The sequence below is a fragment of the Falco peregrinus genome, chromosome 6 (genome assembly GCF_023634155.1).
Source record: "Falco peregrinus isolate bFalPer1 chromosome 6, bFalPer1.pri, whole genome shotgun sequence".
NCBI classification, from domain to species: Eukaryota; Metazoa; Chordata; class Aves; order Falconiformes; family Falconidae; genus Falco; species Falco peregrinus.
The window spans coordinates 2,811,074-2,838,277 of record NC_073726.1 but is presented as its reverse complement, the minus strand read 5'-3'; the positions used below and the strand labels follow the sequence as shown (position 1 = coordinate 2,838,277).

Here is a 27,204-nt window from a genome sequence, read left to right as displayed (position 1 = left end):
AATTAGCAAGCTGTTCCATAATTAGCTGTCTTAACAATTTCTGCATTTATTCAGTAACTCTTCAATAAAAAAGACAAGCACATACTGTGACATTTACTAGTACTGACTTCTCCATTTCACTAAAAAAGCTCTAGCAGTTTTCAGAAGCCAGCCCAGCACTGCCCTGTTTCAAGTGTTTGTTCCTTCTTAAAACTCCATCAATTTTTCTGGAAGAACAGATCTGACTGTCCCCAGAAGCATGAAGTTAGAATAACAAAACAAAACAAGCATCTCGGTAGCCTGCTGATTTACACATTCGGCTGGGAAGGGATAAGCCTGGTGTTCGTTTCCCCCTCCTGTGCTTATTTATTTTATAATGCAATGTCAGTCTTATGTAAAAAGCACATGCAGTCTGAGTTAAAGAACGAAATGTGTCCCATCCCAAGCGATCACCTATAAGGCCATCATCGTGGTCTGCAGACGTGAAACCTCAGACCACTGTTCTGCAGCAAAAATTGTTGAAATGCAATTATACAATATAGATGGCCTAAATTACTTCTCGCTCCCCTCTGCTCGCTGAATATAGATGTCGGAGGAGCTGGAGGAGCTATGGACAGATAAGCATACATACAGAAATACAAGGACAGCTGGCAATGGCAGCAAAGCCTAGAGCTAACATGTAGAAGGAGTAGAGGTGGCAGAAGAATGAAAGATGAAGGAGAAACCACAGGGAAACTGATGGAATGTAAGTGGTTTTTTCCATAGTTTGAGAGTTTAATTTAAAAGGTGATATAAAAATTTTTCAAGAGAAACAAAAGGTACATTACTTTGAGTATTTCTCCTAGAACTTCTTAAATAGAAAAAGGATAACAAAGGAGAAGAAATTAAATACACTGAGGAGGAGTTGGTACACATGTAATAAAGAGTCCCTAAAATATGTATGTTTACTGGTGAGCAGGGAATAATGAAAGTCACGTCTTTACACAGATTGCAGTCAGTAGTAAATATAATAGATACAGTGAGTCACTGTTAGCAGGCAAATTTTTTCTTTCCTAATTTAATTTAAAAAATTCACAATACTGACTGTTAAAATTTAAGAACTTTAATAAAACAGTTAATTTCAGTAACTAACCTAATACACAAAAAAGATAAACTTTTTGTATTTGAGTAGCTAGTTTTATAAAAGCAAAACTGTTTTATCCTGCCAGATATAAAATAAAGGTCATAGCAAACCTAAAGGCTTTGACATTATCCCTTTTTATTTATTTAGCTAGTCTATAACGTGTTTGTTAGTATTTAGACAGAAAAAGTGCGTAATACTGCCTTCAGGTAGTTCAATATGTCTTAGGGCAAAGCTCTGATTGAAATATGTTAATAGTAAATAAATGTTTTATTACATTTCTGATATGCAGTGAATTCTAAAGAAATACAAAAGGGGTATTCATCACATTTTTTATTTCTCAGGAGAAATTGGAATATTCCTGATGCAAAACATTTTCACAAATCTTGTTTATAACATTTGAAGAACTCTATCCGTTTATGCTCTTTGAATGTAAAACCAGCAGCTTTTGGAGCTGCTGTTGCTCAGAGAAATTATGTATAATTACATTGCGTATATTTAAATGCATTTAAACATAAGTGCAAAGCATGCCAGAGAGATCTGAATTAGCTTTAAAATTCTGACATGGCATAGGGCTTTCTTCGCAGAAATACTGGTTTGGGGTCTAGAAACATTTCCAGCTCTGGAGGCAGATCTCCACATGTTGCTCTGTCGAAAGCACTGACATATATAGCATAACAGATTACAGACAGTCCTTCTCTAGCCCAATATAGACTACAAGGAACATTATAAAGGCTTTGACAAAATAAGAAACATCATTTCTTGCCTCCTGTTCAGCTGTCCCTCTTCTCATCTCTACTTTTATAGTTACCTTTTTGACAACACTGACTAAAGCAGCCAGCATGCCTTACTCTAAGAGTTTTGTATGTCACCCTCCCATCAGTTGTTTTCTCTGTATGTTGCAGAAATTAAAAAAGTCTCATTTTCAACTATTAGAAAAAGTAATTAAGGAATCTATTACTTTCTTCGATGTATATCCATACAGATTATGGGAGTCTTTTAACTACTGTCATCTTATGCTCATTTCTGATCCCCATTTAGGAAAAAAAATAGAGAGGGAATTTTAATGTATTATTTATTGCACTGAGAAACTTTAAGACTGGAAAAAGAGATCTGATGGTTTTAATTTCCATATATTTCTGTAGATTTGTATAGTTTGTCTTCTAAACAAAAATAACTATAAAATCAGGTGTCACATATATGTTTTGAACACTTCCTTGGATTGAGGTATTGTATCCACCAGCAGTTACCAAATCCTTAAATGTTCACATACCAGTATTTGTAACATTAAACATTTTGAAGTTTCATTTCCTGCATATATAGTTGAAAAGAAATATACACATTCCACAGTTCATCAGCTGCAATCTGGCCTGCATTATTAAAACATTTTCATCTGCAATATAAGCTATTCATATAGCTCAGTTATTCAATAAATATATACATCCTATGAACCAACAATTATATAAAAACCCAATCTGGCTTGGAGAGAAATCAGTGAAAACAAGCAGGAGGAAAAATAAGTGAACACTATGAATTTTGACAAATAGGAGGAATAAAGGCAGAAGAAGAAATGGCAGAACTAAGGTAACGTTTGAACCTAAGGATGCCTGTCAGTCTTTGAGAGGCATTTGGATGCCTTTAATAGCACGCTTTAACTTTTGGTCATCCCTGAAGTGGTCAGGCAGTTGGACTAGTTCTTTGTGGTAGGTCCCTTCCGATTGAAATATTCTGTTTCATAGATGTATTCAGACATTTCCAGAAAAACATGCCTTCCATAAAAATTTTGTTTTAGACAGATATTCTTTCTACAGTCATCAGATTGATCCAATTTTTCAGTAGTTTTCTGCTTTTCAAATGTCAACTTCTTTAATACTTTAGCAAGCAGGGATTAGCGTGCTGAGCCACCAAACGTCTTTCTGTTTGGTTCCGCTGTAGCATTCCATGAAAATGAAAAATGCATAGCTAGTTAATTTTATTTGAACAAGAAAATAATTATGAAATAATTCTGTCTGGGGGATGGGTAATCAGGAAACAAGACGGGGTGCCTGGAGCAGTACATAGTTTGGACAATCTGTGGGGTTCTAGAAATCTGCAGCTCTCAGGGAAAGGGGGATTATGGTGGCTGTGTACATGCATACAGAACCGCTGTACCACCCTGACAGTGGTTGCACAGGTTTGAATGACAACTACTGGGCTGACTGAACAACTGTAGAGAGCAGGAACCGAACCAGAGGACTTTGACAAAGAAATGGAGGTGTCCATGGAATGCAGATAAGAGTAGCACTCTTACAGATTGGGTCAGATCATAGAATCATAGAATGGTTTGGGTTGGAAGGGACCTTAGAGATCACCCAGTCCAACCCCTCCTGCAATGAGCAGGGCCGTCTTCAACTAGATCAGGTTTCTCAGAGCCCCATCCAACCTGACATTGAATGTTTCCAGGGATGGGGCATCAACAACATCTCTGGGCAATCTGTTCCAGCTATCATCTGAAGTTCCTTAAAGCATGAGACAAGTGCATGGCTGTATGTGGCAGATGCAACACAGGAACTGGGAGACACTCACAGTTTTCTGGACTGGCAGTTAAAGGCAAGGAAAGATACCCTAGGCATCTCAAATGCACTTGTTAGAAGTCTAGGTATTGCTGAGTTCCACAAAAGCTGCATTTTTTCTTTATGGAATCATAGTGAGATTGCAGTGCAGAGGCAACTGACTCTTCTCCCGTGCCTGTATAACTCTGTGTAAGACTTTTATCAGTGTGCTGCCAGTTAGGGGTCATTTCCTAATGCAGATCCACTACTATGTGTTATATAAAGGCTTATAGGTATCACAGAGAGTTTTTTCTGAGCTTGTTATGAACACCCCAAGATAAGTTATCTCAGTGCTCAGGGTTAAGGTAAATTGAAAGGCAGGAATACAGATTGAAACAAGAATTCAAAACCAACAGGATCAGTAAAAATCTGTTAAGAGTAAATTTTCTCTCCCACCTGCACAATGTCTCTTTCTGCAAACTTTCCTCTTGAAGAAATCCTCACTACATCACCATCCAGTTCTTCCATAGCTTAAAAAAAGAAACAAAATTAATTCATCTATGAGGTCAGCTACACAACAAAATCAATCTTACTGAGAAAAACTTTAGTCAGTGTACACTTTAGGACAACAAAACCAATTGTTATTTAGGTAAGTTTTTAAGATCATTTGAGCCATAAAAACCATCATGCTTTGTAGTTATTTTATACTTTTTCATGCTGACAAAACATACTTTTTGCCTTTACTGCCATCTTCAGAACAAAACAGACCATGATAAGGTTCTTATCCTTCCAGCACTCAAACCAGCAAAGTATATCTGTTTTGGTAAGGCTATATTTATACTTTCACAGGTGGAGAAGAATTTATCTTTAGCAATTATTCTTACAGAAGATATCACACAGAATACAGCACAAAGAGGTAGTAACTCACATTCGTACTGGAAAAGTAATGACTGTTAATGCATAGGAATGAGGAGTTCTTAAAGAAAAGTATTACATTTATTGGGTAACTTTTCTTGTATCTTTCTGAGCAGGATCCAGGAAAACTCTAAAATTATCCAGATACCCAGAACCCATTCTTGGTAGAGAGGCATACCTGCTCTCTGGTCTGTGTTAAAATGGGTGAATTTGGGATCACAGATTACAGCTTAGCTGTTGGAATTGCTATCCTACAATCCTTTCAGCATACACTATGAAGATCAAAGCCCTGCATCTCTGAGCTTCTCAGGGGTTTGCAAACTGGGCTGAGTTCACTAAAACCCAAGAGTTAAGAGCATTTCAAAACTTAGCTCTTCCAATGTAAGAACTAGAAAGCAGAAATGATGCTATCAGGAGCCAAGCTCAAGCCAAACAAAAGAGCATGTTTATGCAAAGAAAAAATTAGTAGGTCTGTAGAGCACGTTGCCAGATAATGCTGATAATGCAAAAAATGCACTTGTGTTGAAATGAGGAGACTGAACAAGTATTTGAAGGAGAGAGCCACTGAAAATTTCCAAAACAGACATATAAAGCACATCCCATTCAGGAAATTCAAATCTAAAAACAGTATTCAGGGAAGTATCATATTTACTTATTCTGTTCTTAACGTTCTCTAGATAACCACCCATGGCCATGTCAGATACAGAATACTGGGCAAAACAGACCCCTGATCCGACCTGTTATAGTCATCTTCACATCCTTAAGCAATGCTCTGCCAAATGTATGTGCCGTCTAGCTGAGCTCCAGACTTTTAAGAACCTTTCTGGTAGCCCCCAGGGGCTGGGAGATCTAGGGGGCAGTGGTATCTGGAGAGGAGTAGCTTAGTCTCTCTACAGCAGAGCTGGAGCTTGACTGACATTTGAATTGTAAGACAGTGTGCCTGGAACCCTCCTACACACACACTTCAGCATCCATATCAGACATGGAGTCTGTTGTTTTTTCCAGAAGGAATTTCTGCAGATGGAAAAGTAATTTCTCTGCCTACAGATTTGGCATACACCAGCACGACGAAGCTGGTGAAGGGTCCAGAGCACAAATCTTATGAGAGGCAGCTGAGGGAATCGGGGTTGATTATTCTGGAGAAAAGGAGGTTCCTGGGGGACCTCATCGCTCTCTACAACTCCCTGACAGGGGCTGTAGGCAGGTGGGAGTCGGTCTCTTCTCCCAGATAACAAGCCACAGGACAAGAGGAAATGGCTTCAAGTTGCCCAGGAGAGGTTTAGATATTAGAAAAATTTCTCCACTGAAAGGGTGGTCAAGCATTGGAACAGGCTGTCTGGGGAAGTGGTGGAATCCCTGGAAGTGTTTAAAAAATACGTGGAGGTGGTGCTTAGGGACAGGGTTTAGTGGTAGACTTGGCAGTCCTGGGTTAATGGTTGGACCTGATGACGTTAAAGGTCTTTCCCAACCTAAACAATTATATTATTCTATGATTCTTTAATAGGCGAACTTCACTGAGGTAGTACACTCAAGGAATGTAGGTCCAAAAATGGAAACTGTATCCTGCAGTACAAAGAGAATCCTACCTTAAGAAAAACCACAGGGATAACACCCCAATAATTCTGCAAAGACAACCTCCAGAAGTACAAAGACAGAATCTACATGTCCTGACTGAGTTAAGGGGAGCCTGGACAAACCCAAGGACTGGAGAAACAGAGAGAAAGGGAAAAGGCAAAGGAGGGGTGAAAGAAAAGTAAGTAACACACAACTGAAGTTGGAATTCTCGGGGGTAAAAATGAAGTTTGTAAATTTCCGTTATATACATTTATGAAGACAAACTCTTTTCTCATTGATTGTGGCATACAGTCATCTGAAGTGTAAGCATCCGCTTGGACAATCTCTTCAAGGAATAAGATACTTATCGCTAATATACCACTTGCCAAAAGGCATAAGAAAGTCAATCCCCAGTAAATGTTTTTCTTCTTGTGTTATTTTTTCCTCTTGTTTTCATACTCTTAGAATATTTGGACAAGAATTAACATGTACAGTCTTTAGTGACTACTTACATCATACATCTGTGGTAGAACTAAGTATATCTCATGTACAAAAGAAGGCATACTGTCTAATCAGAAGTACTAGAATTAAAAAGAAAAGATGTAGGACTTTGAGAAATAGATATACAGGGAACGTCTACATTTCATAGTGCAGTGATATACACAAAAGCATGTAATAAATTGGTCCAAATAATGGAAGCAGCTTAGTTATTGCAATAGAGAATGGTGCTCTGAAAGAATATGTAGATAATTCTGGTAATTTCTCTCCTGCTGTAATATTCTCTCAATGCTGCTACACAGTAAGGCTCACTCCTGCTACCTAGCGAAACCCAGTTTAACCCAGATCACCTCCTCAAATATATTTATTTTTCTCAGTATTTTAGTACTGCAGTAAGAAGAGATGATGAATACTTCCATTCAACTGACATTTCACAAGGCAACTAAATACCTGTGCTGAAGAAATTCAGTATTACTTGAGTATACTTGCTTTCCTGTGGATTCTTTTTTCCACTTGTCTTCTGGAGCTCTGTAAATGCTGAGCCCCCATATGGTTCTGTGACTTGAACAGAGAGCCTAAGGGGCTACGCAGCTCCACATGGTAGCTTGTAATCATACTGAGTTATCAATCAATCCAGCTGGAAATGTCAACAGTGCCTTACTGCTTGTTCCATATTATGCTCTTTTAAAGAACAATATTTGTTTGAAAAGCAACATATTACTAAAATGTAAACAAACATAAAAAAATCCAGGAAAAACACTAGAACACTTACCATCAAACTCTGCTGGTCCTACACCCACTATAATTATTGACATTGGAAGCTTTGAAGCCTTCAAAAGTAGAAGAAAAAGAGGTTTAACGCATTATATAATCTCTGCCAATAGTACGTCAGATCTGAGGGCAATCTGAATAAAAACCATGCAGAAGTTATGGTTTAATAAGCAACTTTTTTTTCCACCTAAAATGTTGCGTGGTGTAAACTGTCTGCCTAAGTGGTACAAAACATCTTGAACGAAGATAGAAAGGCAGATGATTATTTTTTTTTTCTTATAAAGTGTTTGAACCATATAGGATTGTAATTAAACACAACAAACTATGCTAAGATCTAATACTAATATGACAACTAAGATGACAAATTTATCTTAGAAACTTCTGTAAACTGACAATAATTGCAAATATATATCAAATGACAGTTTGACATACATTTAAATGTACTTTGCTGTTTCTTGATATTACATAGCTGTTTGGAACTATGTGACAATATGTTTCACATAGACCTAATGCCAATTTATCTCAAGAGAATAAATTATCTATTTGAGCAGTATGTATCTTACATTTCTTCCATGAACGAAATTTTTTTCAGTTCAGTCATCCATGCGACAAAATAAGATATCGAACTGGCTTATGGCAAGATTTTTGGTTTTTACTTTATCTTTTTAATTCAATGAAACAAGGCAAAGATGATAATTGGCTTTTCCTGAATAAACTCTCTGTAAAACCTTTAAAATTATGAGGACAGTATCATAAATATTGGGTTCCCATGCCCTGATAGGAACACCAGATATCTGCTAGTTTACAGAAATAATCTGAAACTGCCTCTGTTGAGGAGGGTAACAACTGGAAAAAGAAAAACCAATGACATTACCAAATGTCAGGGTTGACAATTGCTCCTTATTGAGATATTCTGATGAACTCTGAAATGCCTATGCTCATTTTAAACAGGACTATGCACTAGCCAAAAATCATAGATGTACAGTTTCTGCTAAATTAAACTCTGCTACACTGAAGTCTGAAGTTAAGTGGTTTTAGAACACAGTGTTATCCTTTTCTTTTGGAATATAAAGTAGTTTTCTCCCTTATTTAAAATATATTCTCATTTTAGATATATCATCACCATTTCCCATTTTTCATCTGTCATAATACTACATATAAAAGCAATTTTCTTTAAGCATAAGCTTTACAGTTAATTACTGTAAACATGCTATTTAAAACAATGAAAATATGCCATTCTTTAAATCACTATTTCATGTTCTACACCACTATACATTATATACTATACATTGACTGAAAATTCATCACAAAGTGCTACTACATAGCCAATCTTCCAGCTAAAATTTTGTAGCAGAGTAAAACAAAAATTAATAATCCCATGTTAAGTCAAATAGTAATATACTACTGAAGATAACAGTAAAAGCCTGTCTGGCCATGGTCCTGGGCAAAGAGCTCTAGGTGGCCCTTCTCGAGCAGGGGTTTTGGACAAGATGATGTCCAGAGGTCCCTTTCTGCCTAAACCTATCTGTGATTCTGTAACAGCCATAAATCTAGTGTAACTGTAACTGAATTACAGTTCCCTGCGTAAGTCAATAATAGTGAGTATAAAATATTTTTGAGACATGAAGGCATTTCTTAGAACAGAACACCTTCTGTTTTCTAGGTGTTTCCTAGAATCTTATTGCTTGATTGTAAAGAAAACATCCTTTAAAGAGATTCCTACTCACAGAGACACAATATTATGTGACACAACGTATACAGAACAGTAAGTGGCAAGGACAGCATAAAGACAAAGAGTTAAACTTCTGCACATAAACTTAAGTGTTGCCATTTCCTGAATGACAGTATAACCTTTAAACAGTTTGGTAAAACAGAATGTATCCTACACACATGCTGTAATGAGAAAGATGCCTAAAAGCACAATTAGTGTTAAAATGAAATATGCTTTTCCTGAGTTTCATACATACCAAGCTGCACTGAACATCACTGCCTTTTTTTTGGATATTATTAAGACTGAAAAAACCTATTATTGAATAGCATTTAATTAGTTCTGTCATGGTATTCTACACTCACACTTCAAGAAGCATACAGAAAAATGAATATATCTTCATAAAAAGAAAAAAACAGCAAATATGCCCACACTTCTACTAACTTCTACTAACAACACATCTGCTGTATTTCCAGACAGTTGCAGACTAACAGCTATATTCCTGGAAACGAACTGTTACTGGAAACAAAGTTTTTCTGTATGACCTAGTAGCAAATTACTTAATCTTACAAGATATCAGCCAATTGGACTTGCTGGTCTTTTAATTATGGATTTCAAATTGAGGGGTGAGTTAAATCAAGAGTTGCTTGACGGTGCCTTTTTGTCATCTAAGAGAAGCTATACTCCACCCTTCTAGGCTAGATTACAGGACGAACTTCCAAGCTAGAAGCTTGCCTATCTCCTTTAAAAGCGAGAGTCTTTTTATCCTATTTTAATATTGGAAGCTGGAAGAGGAAAGGAAGTAAACTGGTACCTTCAAACAGTTATAACTCTGGGTGTAAAAGCTTACCAGATGGCCGTCAGAGTCCTTATTTATACACAGACTCTGTCTAGGTGTTGCGGGCTAGAACTTGAGGGCACCTTGCTTTCCAGTAAAGAACATTTCAGTAATATTTTCATGTGCGCCCCACAAACTGGAATGGTACTGAATCTCTACAGGAGGTAGCGCAAGTGGGCCTTCAAAAATATGCCAACTAATTCTATGCTACTCATTTTGAAACGATGTTTAATTATTTTATTGTAGGCCTTTCACTCACCACTTCACTATTAACAAGATCCACTACGGTATGTTCAAAACTATCGGTGTAAATCTTTTCAAACCCTGTCTAGAAGTTGTTCCTGTGTGTACATCTGACATTTCCCAGGGGCAAAAGCAAAATGGAACCTGTTCATAATACAGAATATTACTTATATGCACAGCAGTTTTGAAAAGAAAAATATTGAAAATAATGCAGAAACTGAGAACAGATTAAGAATTTTCAGAATTCTAGGGGACTAAGAAGGAAATCAAATTACTGGTATGCTTGCCATTTGCCAGAAAGTTTGGGGCAATTTTTAAAAAGCAGGGGATCAAGGCTGTCTACAATTACTAAAAAGATAAAGAACAGTTCACTGTGAAAAACTGCATGGTGGGATGTGCATGAGGAAGGAGGAGGCAAGAAGCAGATGAGGAAAATCATATGAACATACAGTGTTAGAGAGAAGAGTCTAATTTCTCACAGAACACTATCTAATTAAGCGGAGATTCAACTTTTGCTTTTTTTTGTATTTATGCATGATAAACAGTTGCTGTTTGGAATAGATGTTTACTTTATGGAACAATTTAGTGCCTGAAATGTTAACTGATACAGTTTATTGCCTGAAGCAGGAACTCCTAGAAACCTGTGTCTTTTAAATTTCAACACTTTCAGCAAAACTTACATTCACTATGGATTCTTTTGTCTGAGCCATATCGGAAATAACTCCATCTGTAATAATGAGAAGAACAAAATACTGGGAGCCATCTTTTACTGAAGCAGCATATCTAAGGGAAGAAAAAAACCAACATTATAATAGTAAAAAACCCCTTTATACAAAGGAACTATTATGAAAAGAAGCTGTATTTTAAAAATTTGACTACTAAGGACTAATAAAAATAAAGAAACATGATGCAGTGGATTTCAAAAGTAAGGACATTCATAATTAAGATGGACATTCTACTTTCAATTGAGAATATTAGAAAAATGTAACCAATACAATATTGATATTGATAATCTGCATGTGTTGAACAGTGAAAAATGGGAACTATATCACTACCAAGAGGAACATGGACAGAATGTCCTTTATAGAATCATGAGTTGTTAGAAAGTCTAAGTTATTTAACAGTTATTACCTCTGGGGAACATAGTTTAGTATGAAGAGCATACATTAATATGAAATGGTTGGTTTTACAGCACAGATAAAAATTATCAGGAATCAGCATATTGCATAATTTTTCAGCAATTTTAAAAATTTTCTGTGTCTTACAAAACCAGCTTGCTTACTGTTGAGCATGCTTGCAGATTTATAGTTCACATTTGTGTGCATATTTGTAAAACAGATGTACATGCACTCTGCAACCCTGGCTTAGATATTCATCCGTTCACACCACCCATAGATGCTCTTTCAAGACTCAAGCTTCTCGCTGTGCTGTACAGAAATACAAGACAAAATATATCCAGTGCCATTTCAATCCCACCTCAGCCAAAGGACCTGAGAAGCAAGTGCTCTTTGAAAATGAGCAGCTTTGGAAGATCTGGGAAGTCCTGAAAGATGGTGAGTCCATAGCAGCCTCACTGAACTTTGCAGCCTGCATACCAGAAACTAAGACTTCAGGTTCATTTGTCTTCAACTTCAAAGGGTCAAAGTGTCCTATGTAGTCAAAGAAGATTTTTGTGTGTGTGTGTGGAGCAGGCTGCTCAACTTGCTGATTCACTTGACAGCAGACAGTATAGCTCCTATTTTCATGAAGGCTTGGTGCTGTAAAGGAGTCAAATAGTAGAACCTTGGAGTAAAAGTAGCAACGAATAGTATGGAGTGCAGTAAAAAAAATAAAAATATTACTCTCCATATGAATACTGTGGAATAGATGCTCAAGTACAGAATATGACTGTCAAAGAACTCACCACCTTAGTGGTTATTGAATATGAAAGGCCTGGCTCACTTAACAGGATATGTTCTAATGATGCTCATGATGATTGCACGTGCTTAGAAAATTCAAACTCTGAGTTTACACAGTGCTTTTGCAAGCAAATACTGCCAATAAATAAGATGCTGTAACCACAACATTTACAGGAGTTTGGAGGAGTGTGTGTGAAATGGAATCTAAACTCACAGAAAGCCATCACAGTCCTCCCTCTCCCTCCCCAAGATACAGATGTGTAGAAAAGCCACACAGACAACGAACCTGCTGAACTTAACCTATTTGCACGCTGGCAGTAGGGACTGGTAGTTAAATGTCTAGATTAGCAAGACCTACTGTGGAATACATTTTCACTACGATGAGGAGACATATCTCATTTTTCCACACCACTTATAATCTTTTCAATGATGACTGCAGTGACAAGGGATGATGGGTGAGTAAAATAAAAATCCATTATCCTTTCTGAGCACTTAATACTGTCAACATACCTACACTGAAGAAATGGAACAGAAATTTGGTTATTTCATATTTTCCACAGAGTAAAACATTCTGAAGTCTTCTGCAAGAAAGATCTTATATATGGAAGGGAGATGACAGAAGACACTAGACTGAATCTAGTGTAGCTTAGATAACTCTTTAGCTGGGGGAAGGACAATAAACTCATTATCTGCTTAAAGAGCTTCTGAAGAGTTCTGAGATCACAACAGAATAGTAATATCCGACATTGTTTCCAGAGATTTCATCAGAGGCATATTTTAAGTAGGAGGGATGTGGGAAGAAGAAATTTCTTTGATGGCAGGTAGGCTAGATCACAACTTCTAGTACCATGTCTATGAGAGTCAATAGAACAGCCAAGAAGCTGAACCTTGAAGGGAAATGGCATTACTGAGAACTCGATTGGTACATGGGTTGTATTAAGGATGATCACGCAGTAGAAATCCTCATGAAGATACTTAGCTTTTCCACTATAGTGTAATGTGATTTGTTACCAGAAGGGGTTTCCAAAGTTTGCAACAGTTTGATATTTAGACAAAAGTTCAGTGGAAGAACTACAAATGCTGGTGACAGGCTTCTGTAATTCTGAAAAAGCTGACAAATATTCCTGAGAAACAACGGTAAGAAAAGGAACTCAATTTATGTCAATGTTTTGATGGTGTTGGATCAAGAATTTCAATTTTTGCAATGAACAGAAGGCTTGATGTTAATTGCCAAATTCTGAACCAGCCAGCTCAGCTGATATGATCAGTTCCATAAAAGAAGAGCCAGAAAAGTTAATGGGTTAGATTTCCAGTTAACATGGTTAATGCAGACGCGGAATGCCACATGTATGAAATTCAGCTGTCCTAAGGATTGGCATATTTCCTCAGTCTGAACACTGCTACTAGAGAGATCCTGTCAAAGGAAAGATTAAAAGGAGAGAGCTAGTTGCTAAAGACAAGCAATGGAAAATACATGCACATAATTTGAATGGTATGATTAGAAGATGGAACAACTAATCCTAATGATAAATAACTGAAATCAGCTATCTAGTCACACTGGGGTGCACAGAAATTCTTTGCACCATAGAATATGGAAATTATTTTTCATTGGGCTGTAGAACTAACATCAACAAGAACAGATAGCAAATAAATACTTCTTGCTACAACAATTAACTATTTTGCAAGCTTATAAATAAAAGATTAACATACAGTGATTTACACATCCCTACTGCTTTATTTTATAAACATTAGTTCTTTCTCTGTATCTATAAATAAAATAAAACCTGTTCAGGTAATTGCTCAGCTAAATTATCTAAGCCATATCATTTTTGTTATACCAACACATGGAGGTATACCATAAGTCAAGGTCTTGTCTGCCCACATAAGGCAGTATTATCTTTCTTAAGAAACTTCTACAAAGACAGGAAGGGTTTTCCTTTAAGAAGTTAGATGAGATGTTGCATAACACAGCACTGTGGCTGCCCAGCGGTGGATGCTGTACTATCACCTTAACAGTACCACTACCTGCTGGAAATTGTTGCCACAGACAGCCCTGGAAAATTCTGTTGACATTTTGAGATTAAAGGAACTACATATGCTTTTGTCCAAAGGACAAAAAAGGAATATGGAGAGTGATCTCACAAAAATTTGCTTTCATTATGATTTCTCCTGCAATTTTAACAAAAGGTGCATCACCTGGATCACTTCTATTTCTTTTCTGCATAACACTAGCACATGGTCTTCAAACTACTCAAAGGTACAAGTTAATCATGTTAGACTGAATAAACAAAACAACTATAAATACCTTTTCCAACGTTTAGCATCACGTAACTGTTAGCTTTTTATATGTGATAGCTGTACTGACAATAAGTTTCTGCAGAGTACCTGTAGTGACGCTTACCTGGCTACATGATTGATTACAGGGGCAAAGTTTGTTGGCCCATAAAGCTGTACAGATTTTAGACTCCTGTAATAGGCCTCCATTACACCATCAATTCCATGGCAGTATGGATTTTGAGGGTTTCCATTCTAATGAAAACAAGAAATGATTAATCACTAAAAGTAATTATGAAGCAAAATCAATGTGTAGGTTAGTAAACGCTACCCAGTGTACATTTTTAAATGGCAAGGACCTAAGCATTCTAGGATCTATTCAGAGAGTTTACTACAAATGCCCAATGTAAGTCCCACAGCTAGCTGTGAGTGTTAACTGCCTCAAGAAGGAGGTTCTAGCAGCCTCACGTTATATGCAGTCTGAACCACTGGAACTGGTTACTAGACATGAATGCTGTCCTAAAGGGAATGAAACAGTCTTTCTTACATGCATCAGTAACAGACAATTCCCTCTGTAGATTTAAGGTATGAATTACAGGGCAGGTGTAAAACTGGAATCATGTTTAGGAGCACACTTCCAGCTCAATAATTTCTTATTTTAAAAATGTGAAAAAAAGAAATGGTAGCCAGATCCTGATGTTCATACACCATGTGAGTGTAAGTTAAATTGCAAACTCTCCATTGTTTTGGTACAATGTTTCTCTACTGGAAAACTGATTTTCAAACTGGTATTAAGAGATGAAGAAAGGAACATACTCTTTGGGAACCCACTGAAAGGCTGGGACTGTAAATTCTTTGGATAGGCATTTATCTACCTATCTCCATAATGACTCTACAATGAAGATACCCATTTACAGGTGACAATACAAACATAAACTAAATCCCAGATCAATGTCAGGCCAGACAAATGATCCACGTAAGGCTTCAAAACCTTCCAAATCACCTTACTCTCCTTCATGTGCCAACAACTCATTGGTTTGATGTGCCAGTATCTCATTCTGAGGTAGAGTATACCTCCCTGAGAATGTAGAAAATGAAAGGGGATTTTTCATGAAATTGATCTAGAATGTTAAAATAGAGTGCTAAAAACATTGCTTAGTATTAAATGGCAGACACCTATACATGTTTATATATAAAGGACGGGAAAAAAGACTGGGTTTTCCTCTTTAAAAGCACCACAATGCCTCATGAATTAACTGAATCAATTTTAGAAACAACTTTTAAAACTGAAAATAGCCAGGAATAAGCCTGCTGTTTTAACAGTCTTAAGATTATATGTATCAATATATTTGAACTTGCTACATCCAAGTCCAAAAAAAGTCTGTGATTTAAATGAATATGTGCAATCACACCTGTTTTAAATTACTATCCATGTGGAAAACCTTTCCTTGAGATAAGACATGTGGCACTGTTTTCTAGCACAGGCTGACAGAATAAATACACATCTACAATCACCAGTCTTCTGTAATGTCTTTGCTGTTACCTATTTAAAACTCTCCTGACATACCTACACTTGCTGTAATTCTGACAAGTTTATCCTAGTCAGAGCAGAACAAAAACCTCAAAATAAGCAAATAGATAAACATCCACACTAATCACAAGCATCAGTTACAACATAATAACCCTTCTGGCAAATGCTTTTAGATTTTAGGTTTGTAATTTAACTGGCATATGGACCAGTCTCAGATTTTTTCTTGTCACCTTGGCTTATAGCCCACTTCGTCATCTATATTATCTCTAAACTAGCAGCCTGTAAAAGATAAAGAGATCCCAGAAAATGAGAGAGAACAATAACAATGAAAGGTTATCTTGAATCATGATTCACTTGCTTCTTAAGATAGATTAGTTTCAATCTGAAGTCTTTCAAGCATCTGTTTCTTGTGCGGCTGCATCTGAGGTTAAAAATGATTACTTTGCTTTATTGCTATTTTTGGTCTACAGGGACTTCTTGACTCTGGATTTCTTTCAGTAACTTCACTATGACGAAAAATTTTGAAACAGCCTTTTAGACAGAAGAATTAGCACATTCTCTGTTCTTCATTTGTCCAGAAATTGCTTAAGACTACAACTTTAATTGCCAAAATTTTGTTGTAGTAAAAAAATTCAAACAATATATAAACATGTATTTACTTACTAGTGCAAATTCATGTGATACTCTTCCATCTGGAGGCAGTCTAGCTCCAAAACCTAGAGCTGGGAACATTTTATCACTATCATAGTCCTGAATTATTTCACCTACTGCTTTCAGTGCCATGCCATAAGCATTTAGCTGATAAGGATTCATATAGTGCAGTGAAGTAGGCTGTGAAGGGTTACCTGTTGAAGCAAGGACCAGATTAAAACTGTATCAGTTCAAAATCTTGTCTCTTAAAAATGCTAAAAATCTCATAAAGCAGAAATCAAAAGATCATGATAAGAAAATGAACTTGTTTCCTATGTATATAACTATGGTTGTATCAGGTAAAAATGCATATTCTGAATACATTTTTAATAGGTTAACAGTAGTAGCTGTAAACTTTTTCAGCATTGAAAGGGCAGCAAGAAATTGTGATTAGACTTGTAAATTTGTGTCATTTTATAATATGATACGCACTTTTAAGATTAAATTTAGAAAAGCATTATGGCATTCTCAAAGCAGCTTTGGAGGAGAATCAAAACTTATCTCTGCCATACCCCACTTTAGCCTCATTCCACCTGAAACTTCTTTCTTTTGCCCCTCTCAGTGGGGTCTTCTAAGTCAGCCAGTTTTCTCCCAGCAATAATACAGAAACAAACAAACAAAATAATCAGAAAATACACAAGTATCTGCAAACTGCTCCTACCTATTCAATTCTATATGTAGCTTTTCACATTTTTATCTGTTCTGTTTGCTCTGGTTTTCTTGACAGGAACTGGCCTCTAGTCTGCTGCCCAGCAAAATGGAATCCTAATTCCAGGTGGTGCCAGGCAATACAGATACTCAATAATACAATGAAGTTAAGCAGAATACTGATATAGATACATACACATACACATATGTACACTTAAAACTGAACATAGCACATAAATTCACAAGATGTTTATTGTTATTCTTACCATTTGAGGCTGTGAAATCAATAGCTACTGTGAAATTGATTTGGGTTCTGTAGAAAAAGCAAATACAAATCTTATAAGTTTTACTGTTATGTGGAAAAATAAACCAGAGATGATAACATTGTTTGTGGACAAACTGTAGGACACTGAATTGCTAATACAGGAAATGAACACTGAAAATACTCTTTTATGAAGTGCCAGCCAAGAGCTACACAACAGAGCTATTTTAACACCACATTGCAAAGTTACTTCGCCTTTCCTTTTTTTTTACTGTTTATGAAAAATCCTAAATAATTAATAAGGTTAACATCAATAAACATTATTAATTCATTCTGAACAGCAAACCTGATTTTTCATCGGACGTATTTTAGCCCTAGTCATGGAAGACTTTGACTAGTGAAGTAGGCTTCTATTAATCTGCTCCTTTTGTTAACAATAAAACTGTGTCTTCCATTGGATAAAATATTTGGACAAAATATCAGCTTTTGGCAATGGATTTCTTTCATGTGAACACAGTCGATACTTTGAGCGAGCATATCAAGGAAATTCTTGGAAGACAAAAGTAAAATCTGGAAGCAGGAATATAAATATCTGTATTTGGAGCAGTAGCTAAAGAAAACCATTATTGTGAATGGATTAGCTGTTAGCATAGACTTATTGTCACAAAAACCCATTAGACTTTTACAGAGTGACAATCCAATTAAATGCAGTTCTGTTCTGCAACTTCCTTCAGGACAAAAAACTGTCTTTCTGGAGATAATCTCTTAGCTAGTAAGATTCTATCAGGAAAAGGTTGTATGAGTTTGAAAATTGACTTTTTACTCAGAATGAGTTATTTACATCTTCCTTCAAATTTCTGCCTCTCTGTTTGCATCTATGAATTTAAGGACCAAATTAACAATGATCAAATCTCTTTGAAAGTTACTCAACAGATTTAACTCATGCACATTTAGATTAAACATCAACAATCTGACATCTGGCCTTGCAGTAGTGTTTTTACTGCTCAAATAACTTGACATGCCCAGAGAAAATGCTATTGACTTCATAAAAAGCTGGGTATGAAAACAATTCACATGGAATCATTTTATCATACCGATCAAGGCTAACACACGCTAAGCTAGGTTACAGATGGACTGTCTCCAAAAAGCAGTAAAAGCCCACCAATGCCCACAGTATCAGGAAGAGTCCTTGGAACATGGTCAACCGGGAATACAATTAAAAACGCTGTTGCCTCAATGTGGACTTCAACAAAAAAACCAAACCAGTGAAAGCTGCTGCAATCTCTCGAAAGTTCAGAGAGAGAAGCTTTACGACAGAAGTTTTCTGCCAATAATTCTGCATTCTGCTTTATGCAGTTTCACAAAAAAAATTTTAATGGCATGACAAGTCAGATTTTGTTTGATCTGTACCCAAATGTCAGGCCCTGTAGCTTCTTAATCACAATGACCTTCTGCACTGTCAGGTAGTTGTAAGAATAAAGATCCTAAGAAGTGCATGTCAACTAGTTTTCTTCCTCAGGTAAGAAAGATTAGGAAAAACAACAACCAAAGTCTAATACAATACCATTTCTAGCGTTATGCATAGAGTTCTTACTGGCACTGCTAAGCAAAACTGCTTTTGGGCTATAATCTCCTTGTACTTAGATTTTAAGGGCTTTGGTGTGGTGCAATTTTTGGAGAGTAAAGACGACTCCTCCAAGCATTACATGTCAGACACATCAAATACAGAAATCCTTCAGCTTGCTGAAGAATGTGCAACTGAGGAAAAAAAACCCTCAAAAGGCTTTTCTTCTGCATAAGAACAGCAAAACTTATTTGTAAACTCATTTCCTCTATCAGCTATTCTGATCCAATTGGTAAGAAGAAATAAGAGTTTCATGGATTCTGAATTCAGGACAGAAGCAAGAGAAAGCACTGTTAAAAGAAGATTAAAACGAAAAATGGCTAACAAAAGTAAGAGAAAAATATTAAACCCACATCTAATGGCAAAAAGAACAAAGTCAATTTTCATGTTACTACAGGTAATGACTGACAGCATCAGTTTCTGGAGTATTCCTCAAAGCGGTGTATCTGTATTAAATGCATACTGCTCTAGATAACAGAAACCCACCTGGTAAACTAAAAAAAAACCCTCCCTCCCCCATTTACAATCCCCTACAAGCTGGACTATGACTATTGTCCAAGCAGAACAGTATGCACATGACAGTATCTGCCAATTTAACAACTATAAAACAAAGCAGATGTCTACATCTCCAAAATTTGTTTCCACCTGTATGTGCATCGCAATGATACTGCTACAGAAAAACATGCAAGAACTTAAACCAATTACTTGATTTCAATGATTTATAGATGACTGTACATAGATTACATTTCAGTTTCCTGAATATAGGTTCCTAAGGCTATTTTAGAGCCTCCAGGGTACTTAGCACACCATGAAATTTCTGGGAGTCTAAAATGGCATTAAATGCCTATATAATTCAGGAAACTGGATCCCACTTTTAATGCAACGGTTGCTTTGTATTATGGGAAAGTCACTCATGTCTTACAGAGAACAAGGAGAGCTAGAACAAACTCTGTTAGGGTAAACCTGCACTCTATTGCCCTACATTTTCAATGACCATTTTGTTTCGTATAAATCATACAACATAGGTATGGAGAAAATGATGCTCCGGTGAGACCTTATCACTCTCTCCAACTCCCTGACAGGAGGCTGTAGCGAGGTGGGTGTCAGTCTCTTCTCCTAGGTAACAAGTGATAGGATGAGACAAAACTGCCTTAAGTTGCACCAGGCGAGCTCCAGATTGTATATTAGGAAAAATTGCTTCCCTGAAAGGGTGGTCAAGCACTGGAACAGGCTGCCCGGGGACGTGGTTGAGTCACTGTCTCTGGAGGTATGTAACAGGTATGCAGACGTGACACCTAGGGACAGGGTTTAGTGGTGGACTTGGCAGTCCTGGGTTAGTGGCTGGACTCAATGATCTTAAAGGTCTTTTCCAACCTAAATGATTCTATGACCCTATATTAAAAACATCTCTCCTAATATGATCTCATGGAAAAGAGACATAGAAGCCTATGTTAAAGAAGACACCAGTGTCCTCTGAGGAAAGGAATAATAAATTGCAAAAAGGTACAAAATTAAGGTAGTCAAAATTTTTAAAATGTACATAAACCTTTTTTGAACACAAAGCTGCGTCTTTCAAACAAACAATTAAACCTCAAATTAGTACCACTGGAGAAAGTATTTTCAAAAGCGGCTGTAATATTGTAAACCTGTATTTTGTGTGAAAGATTATTAAGAAAAGCTATTAATTTCTCTACTTTTTTAAACTTTTACTAATGAAAAAATTAATAAGCAGTAACTAAAAAATTGATCCAGGAAGGCTAATTTAAAAGCTGTGTGTCGTGAAAACATTAGATACAACTGTTTTAGAAACCAAATGAGATGACTGGGAAATTAATCTGGATGACATTTTAAAAAGTGTTTTCATGGTAACTCATGTTAGTCTAGAAACAAATTAAATGTGATGAATATATCTGAAAGTCTACTTTCCTGTTTTTATCTCTATGACATGTTTATTTCTTTTTAACAGACTAATTCTTAGGCTGTATCAAGTACATGTTATTAAGTTACTGCTATTATCAACAGATTAACCTTCATAGCAACAACCTTTTTTTTAATGACTATCCATTACCGTACACAAAATACAGTAATCGATAGTCATTTAAAAAAAGGTTATTGCTATGAAGGTTTATCTGTTGATAATAACAGTAACTTAATAATGAATTTAATATTTTATATATATTTATATATATTTATGTATTATATATAAGTTTATAAATATAAAATAAAATATATATTATAAAAATTATTAATTCAGAATAAGGATGCTCAAAATCTAAAAAAGCATGTAAAATAGAAGGCTTCGAGACAATTTTAGGTGCCTGATTTTAAAACACATCAAGATAACAAAACTGATAAGGAAATTCTTTGGCTAAGGCTGTGTCCCTGCTTTTCCAGCTATATAGTTTTCCAAAGAGCTCATGACACCCGCTACATCAGTGTTGTTGCAAAGTCACGAGGCTTTGCACAAAAGCCACTAAAGCATTGACACCTGGCTAGGCAGGCTGAGCTGCTGAACGTCTTTTCCCAAGGGAGAACTCAGGCAGAATACCCAAGCACAACAATGTGCCTTATGGATTTAGAGCTGGATAGCTCACAACTACGCTGCCAGAATTTAGTTGGTATAGAAAGACATGATCTATCTGACACCTGGACAGGTGATTTTATCCTATACTACCATGAGAAATGAAGAAAGTGTCTTAAAAGGAACAGTAATCTTCACCTCACAACCACAGAGCATTCATTTTGTTTGTTTCTTTGGGAGAGCAAGGTGAAATCTATTGTCTTTTATAATAAGAGCTCTATCAGCACTGGTATACATAAGGGAATAAATTAAGCCTGGACATAGGTTTTAACTAGGCTTGAAAACATTTGTAATGAATAGGGTTTTTTTAAACAGTACATTGGAAAGAAACATGAGTTTCCTCCTGTGACTTCAGAGTGACAACCAGCTGCTCTGTTAGCAGGGGGGAGCTATTATTCAACATTTGAGGACCAATTACTGTGCAGAACTCTGCAATGGAGCTAATGGAGTAACTAAGACTACCAAGAAGCTGTATCCCTTCCACGGCATTTTAAGTCCCCAGTGACAGTTACTTCATAATTTCCCCTTTGCATATGCTTGCTTGGCCAAATGATGTATCAAGATAAAGAAGATTTTTCTGATAAAGGCTCAACTAGGTCTTCCTTTTATATAGCCTAATTACTCCTTACTACTCTCCAAGGATACAAGAAATATATGGTAAAGCCTCCAAAATATATAGTTATGACAGCTGTTGCTTCATAACTGTACCTCACACCAGGTCTCCTCCAAACATCAAACAGACATGCCATTACATGTTATGGTGTACTGGTTGGATGAAAATAGCTGTCATGAAAGGAGTTCTAGATTTCCATTTTGACCATCAATGATTCAACGCAGTGCAGTTAAAAATGTATGTCCAAAGCCCTTAGAATCCAAACAACATGCATTTCCAAAAACCTGCATGAAGGTAAGGCTTTTTATATGGTGGGAGGAAAATATTTCCTCTTATGTTCCACTAACCTGGGACAGAAGAGATGGCTTAATATTTTTGAGGTCCAAAAGGATTCAGCTCCTGAATTTCATTTATTTACAAGTGCCTAGAGTAACCTGCTAGCTCACTCCCTACGCTAATCAGTCAAACAGGGTAGAAACTCCAGTGCAGCTTTTTGGTTCCTTGTCTCTCTTTCAGACAAAACCAGAGCAGACTATAAACTAACTGCTTGACAGTCATTCCTGTAATTCCTGTATTTCCAGGATAAATTCAACTGCATTCCTCTTCAAGGCCATATCCCTTACATTCCTGAGCTTTGTTCATGTATTTGGAGGTGTTTTGATAGGAATATATTATTAATTGATAAGTGGCAGGAAAAATCTGATTTTGAAATACACATCAATTTTTAGCATAATGTACCCATTTTAAATGTGGGAAGGTCAGTGTGGCAAAATATGTGATTAAGTATCAAGATGTAAGGAAAAGCCAGCTACTAAGATGGCACTAGTTGATTTAATATTTGGATGCAAAAGAGACATCCACCTCTTTCCTGCCATACTGCTATAAAATCCAGTGGTATGTAGTAAAATGAAATTAGAATTTACAGATAAATTTCTATTTCATTCTTCAAAGCTCTTCAGAAAAACAAGAATCATATTGATGATCCTTATAATGGAATATCCCAATTAAAGAGATGCAGACTCAAAACATAAATGAAATCAATACTGCAATCCTGATTTGTCGCAGTTAAAGCTGTCAAGACTTCCATTAAATCAGGATTAGTTCTAGCCACCTCAAATCAATTACAAAGGAAGTTCTGAACGTGAAGTATTTCATAAGCATCCCTTTATGGAGGAGCCAATATTGTGCCTATTGCAGAATCAGTGTTTTCTTCTCCTTGCCTTCCTAAACTGAAGAAAAACAGGGAACTAAACAAACAATTTTGGAGGACATACTTGATGGCAAAACAGAATGGTTAATGACAAAACCTTCTTTTTCCTTTCCTTCAAAATCTGTCAGCTGGATTGCAATTGATATGCAGTAGTATTAAACGAAATGAACTAAGAAAGAGAGAAGCCAAGAAAATGGCTCTGAGTCTCACCTTCCTGGTCATGTGGGCAAAACGGCACAGCTGCAGAAAGGTAACCTGTATACAAGTACTTCTACAGTTTTTACTGGCATATACATAGAAATAACTGTATGAATCACTAAACAAGATTCTATATAAAATAATTAAACTTTAAGTATTACATGCGTTCAAGCACAGAGTGTTCTACTGAACTATACTCTTTTTATATACAAGGGAGGAAAAAAGCTTAAGTGGTAATTATTAATATCACAAGTCTTCCTTGAATTGCAGTTACAGAGATGTAAACAAAATATCACTAAGAAGACCAAAGTATTCTATATATTCAAAATTTCTGTTGTTTGTCTATAGGATGTAGATAATTAGGTTCATTAACTTGTAACATCTCAGCAAGAAAGGTGAAAAACGACCCTGAAAAGATTACATATGCACCCATTGTGTTCTTTTCTTTCCAAATTTAGATATAAAACTTAATGCCTTGGTTTCTTATACACATTTCTTGCGGACATGAATTTTGAAGGAATGGGGAATAAGATGGTTATGGCATATATGAACAACACACGTCAAAGAACAAACAGCTACACTACAGGTAAAACTGTTTCTTCATGCATTTGTGTATACATACACTTCATTCACTACAAACTTTTGGTAAACATGGATGGATGGCCATTTTCTTTGTTAAAGTTGACAACAGGAATGTTCCTGAGAAAGGTAACAACAGCCCTAATAAAAGTAACTTGTTTCGCTCAAACTCTAGGATTCTTTGCTAGAAACAGAACACTTGCACAAATCAGAAGGGTTCCACAACAGATCGACCATGACTGTTCATACGGAAGTCACATCCAGAACCTTAGTGCTTCGAGTACTCTTCTGTTACCTCAAGCAGCTGTCTACCTGATACAGTGACTCAAAGCAGGCACAAGCCATAGTGATAATTGGAAATGGACTTAGAAACACAGAAATAACTGGTTTCCTAACCATGGCAATCTAGGTGCCTCAGGAACAGCTTGTCAAGCAAATGTGCTGATAGAATTCATTATCATATAAAGAGTTGATATAATCTTCAGGTGTTGAAGATGCAGTAGTAGTACCTCGACAACAGGCCTGATCTATATGAAGAAGTTCTACTTTGCTAATATGTAACAGATTCTAATGCAGTCAACAACTGAATGAAATTGTCTTTCAGGAGAAACTGTAGGATCTGAAGAGTGCAAACGGAGACAAGAAGTATTCCAGTAGCAATGCTTCCAGTCAACTGAACTGGACAGGTAAGGATATTAATTCTAGAAGAGCTTAATAGTTTGCAGTCCAGAAGCATCCTGAAACAAAGTGTCACAGTCCTGAGTGTACTAAAAAGCCCTTTAATGTCCCTAAACAAACTCAGCTTGGCCCTCCACCACATGCCCCCCATTGGCTTGGGAGCCCCATTTCAGCTCAGCCTTCAGCCCCTGCCTGAGAAGGGGCCATACGTCATACGCCAGAGGAGTATAGGTCTCCAGCTCAGCCAAGCCCATGCCTGGCCGTGGACACCATTAATCCAGATCCTGAACCAAGGACTGAATTCCTGGCTTGACCACTCTGCCTTGTCCACCACAGGCCTGCCTGGAAACTGCTGGACCTGATCCTGACCTGGATCTGTGGTTTGCCTGCCCAGCCTGACCTCGGTCTGCCTCATCACTACAAACTTCCCTACGATCTGGACTCGTAATTGAACCTGGCCACAAACCTCTGGGTCTGCTCCGCTTGCCTTGCCCACGTACTGTACAACTGGGCCCTGGGTGGCGAGATCCTGCCCTGCCAGCTGTGCTTCCCAGCTCCACTCCCAGGTCCCCAGCCGTCCTGGGGAAGGAGAGCTGCTCCCTGACACAGCCCATCCCCTCCACGAATCTGTCCCACTAATTACATGCCTTGATGGTGGGCCTATACCGCTCCCTCTAAAGGTCACCTATAACCATACAACACTGTAATAATATGAAACAATCAAATCTGAAATGATACAGAGGTTCTGTGTCCTATCCAAATGAGAAAATCTGCTTGGCCACCAAAGAGCAAGCAAACGGACAAGTCAAATCACAAATTCCTCCAAAGATATTGAATAAGAATTTTAAACAGAATTATTTCTACCTCCATGTTAAAAACCTTAATTAAGCATTCCCATTTTTAAGTACTATGCATAAAATATTCTTGTTGGGTTTAATCTTAATGAGCCAAAAGACACAGTGTTTTGAGATATACAACAGACTGAATTCACCCTCAAATGAAAATATCCCTTTTTTTTGGATGGAGATTGAACAGCAGTGAGTTTGGATTTTCTACCTTTAGAATTTAACTGTTTGGGAGAACTGAAACATCAAAGAGGCTATTAGTCCTTGAGAGAGAAAAAAATTATACTGTGCAGCAGCCCAGCGGTTAGGCTCAACAGTTTGGAGTACATCTTAATGACGATCCATTCCCTTTGCAAGTTATCCTTTCAGTATGGAGTGCAACCTCAGGTTGTGTTTTTTCAAAACCCTGAATGCAATAGCAGTCGGGATAGCTTACTGACAGTTCTCCTGTAGCTAACAATTACGATTGGGGGCATCACTTTAACTCAGTGAACTTCAGTGATAAATGTGTTAGGAATAAACCTTGAGCGTATTCTCATCTGCAGGATTACCACCGCTGGAAACAAAGGCAAAGCCCTATATTGCTACTGTCAAAACACAACACAGTCTTCTTTTTTATTTCAGCTGAAGCCTGGTTGAAGACTGGCATAAAAAAAAGTAATTTCTTTCTTCACATGTAATCAATGTTCTAAAATAAGCGTGGAATGTATATTCAGACTGTATACCTCAAAAATCCATATTAAGTGCCTAGGAATGTATAACAAATTATTTCCATTTATCTTGGAGAAGAATTGTGTTCTAGCAGGGAGGTTAAGAACCAGGAATTTCTGAGATTCGATCCCATTTCCAGGCATGTTCTAGGGTAAGCCATTTGATGCTTCTGTCTCTACTTCCCTTTTGGGAAAATGGCGATAAATAAGAAAGAGAACACGTTACACATTTTACATAATTAGTATTGCAAAAATGCCCTTGCAAAGGAAAGGCTCTAAATAAATCAAAAGTTAGTATAATCAGAAAAAATAAAACAGCATTTACTAATTTAATAGTATATCAATAATTCCCTTTCGGCTAATCCAATTTTCACTGGCTGGTCAGAGGTCATTATTCAATCTCAGTTTTTTTAGAACCAACACCAATTCCAACATTATAAGTGAAGTTCCATAACCTAACTTATGTCAATAACTATCTGCAGGTTTTATGCAGGAAAGTACAGCCTCTAAAATGAGGAAACAATACAGCTCTTTACAGATACTACTTAGAGTCATCATATGCAAAGTACATACACAAATTATTAGTGAATTACAATGAGACTGTGAAAACAGGAAAGGTTTGTTGCCAATCACATACCCGCCTTTAATATAGTCAAGGAATGAAACTTCTGTTTCAATTAGGAAGGAAAGCAACGTTACCTGAAAG

The 27,204-nt window shown here is 36.8% G+C and overlaps 1 protein-coding gene across 2 annotated transcripts in view; it reads right to left on the bottom strand.

Moving 5' to 3' along the window:
* CPNE8 (copine 8) overlaps positions 1-27,204 on the bottom strand; it is a 110,004-nt gene that overhangs the window by 6,683 nt on the left and 76,117 nt on the right. For both annotated transcript variants that reach the window (XM_055807796.1, XM_027793764.2), the window contains 7 exons: positions 27,136-27,197; positions 17,465-17,511; positions 16,524-16,705; positions 14,457-14,584; positions 10,838-10,940; positions 7,370-7,427; positions 4,087-4,160 (listed from right to left, as the gene is read on the bottom strand). In XM_055807796.1, coding sequence (XP_055663771.1) covers positions 4,087-4,160; positions 7,370-7,427; positions 10,838-10,940; positions 14,457-14,584; positions 16,524-16,705; positions 17,465-17,511; positions 27,136-27,197 — 654 coding nt within the window. The remainder of the gene's footprint in view (positions 1-4,086; positions 4,161-7,369; positions 7,428-10,837; positions 10,941-14,456; positions 14,585-16,523; positions 16,706-17,464; positions 17,512-27,135; positions 27,198-27,204) is intronic.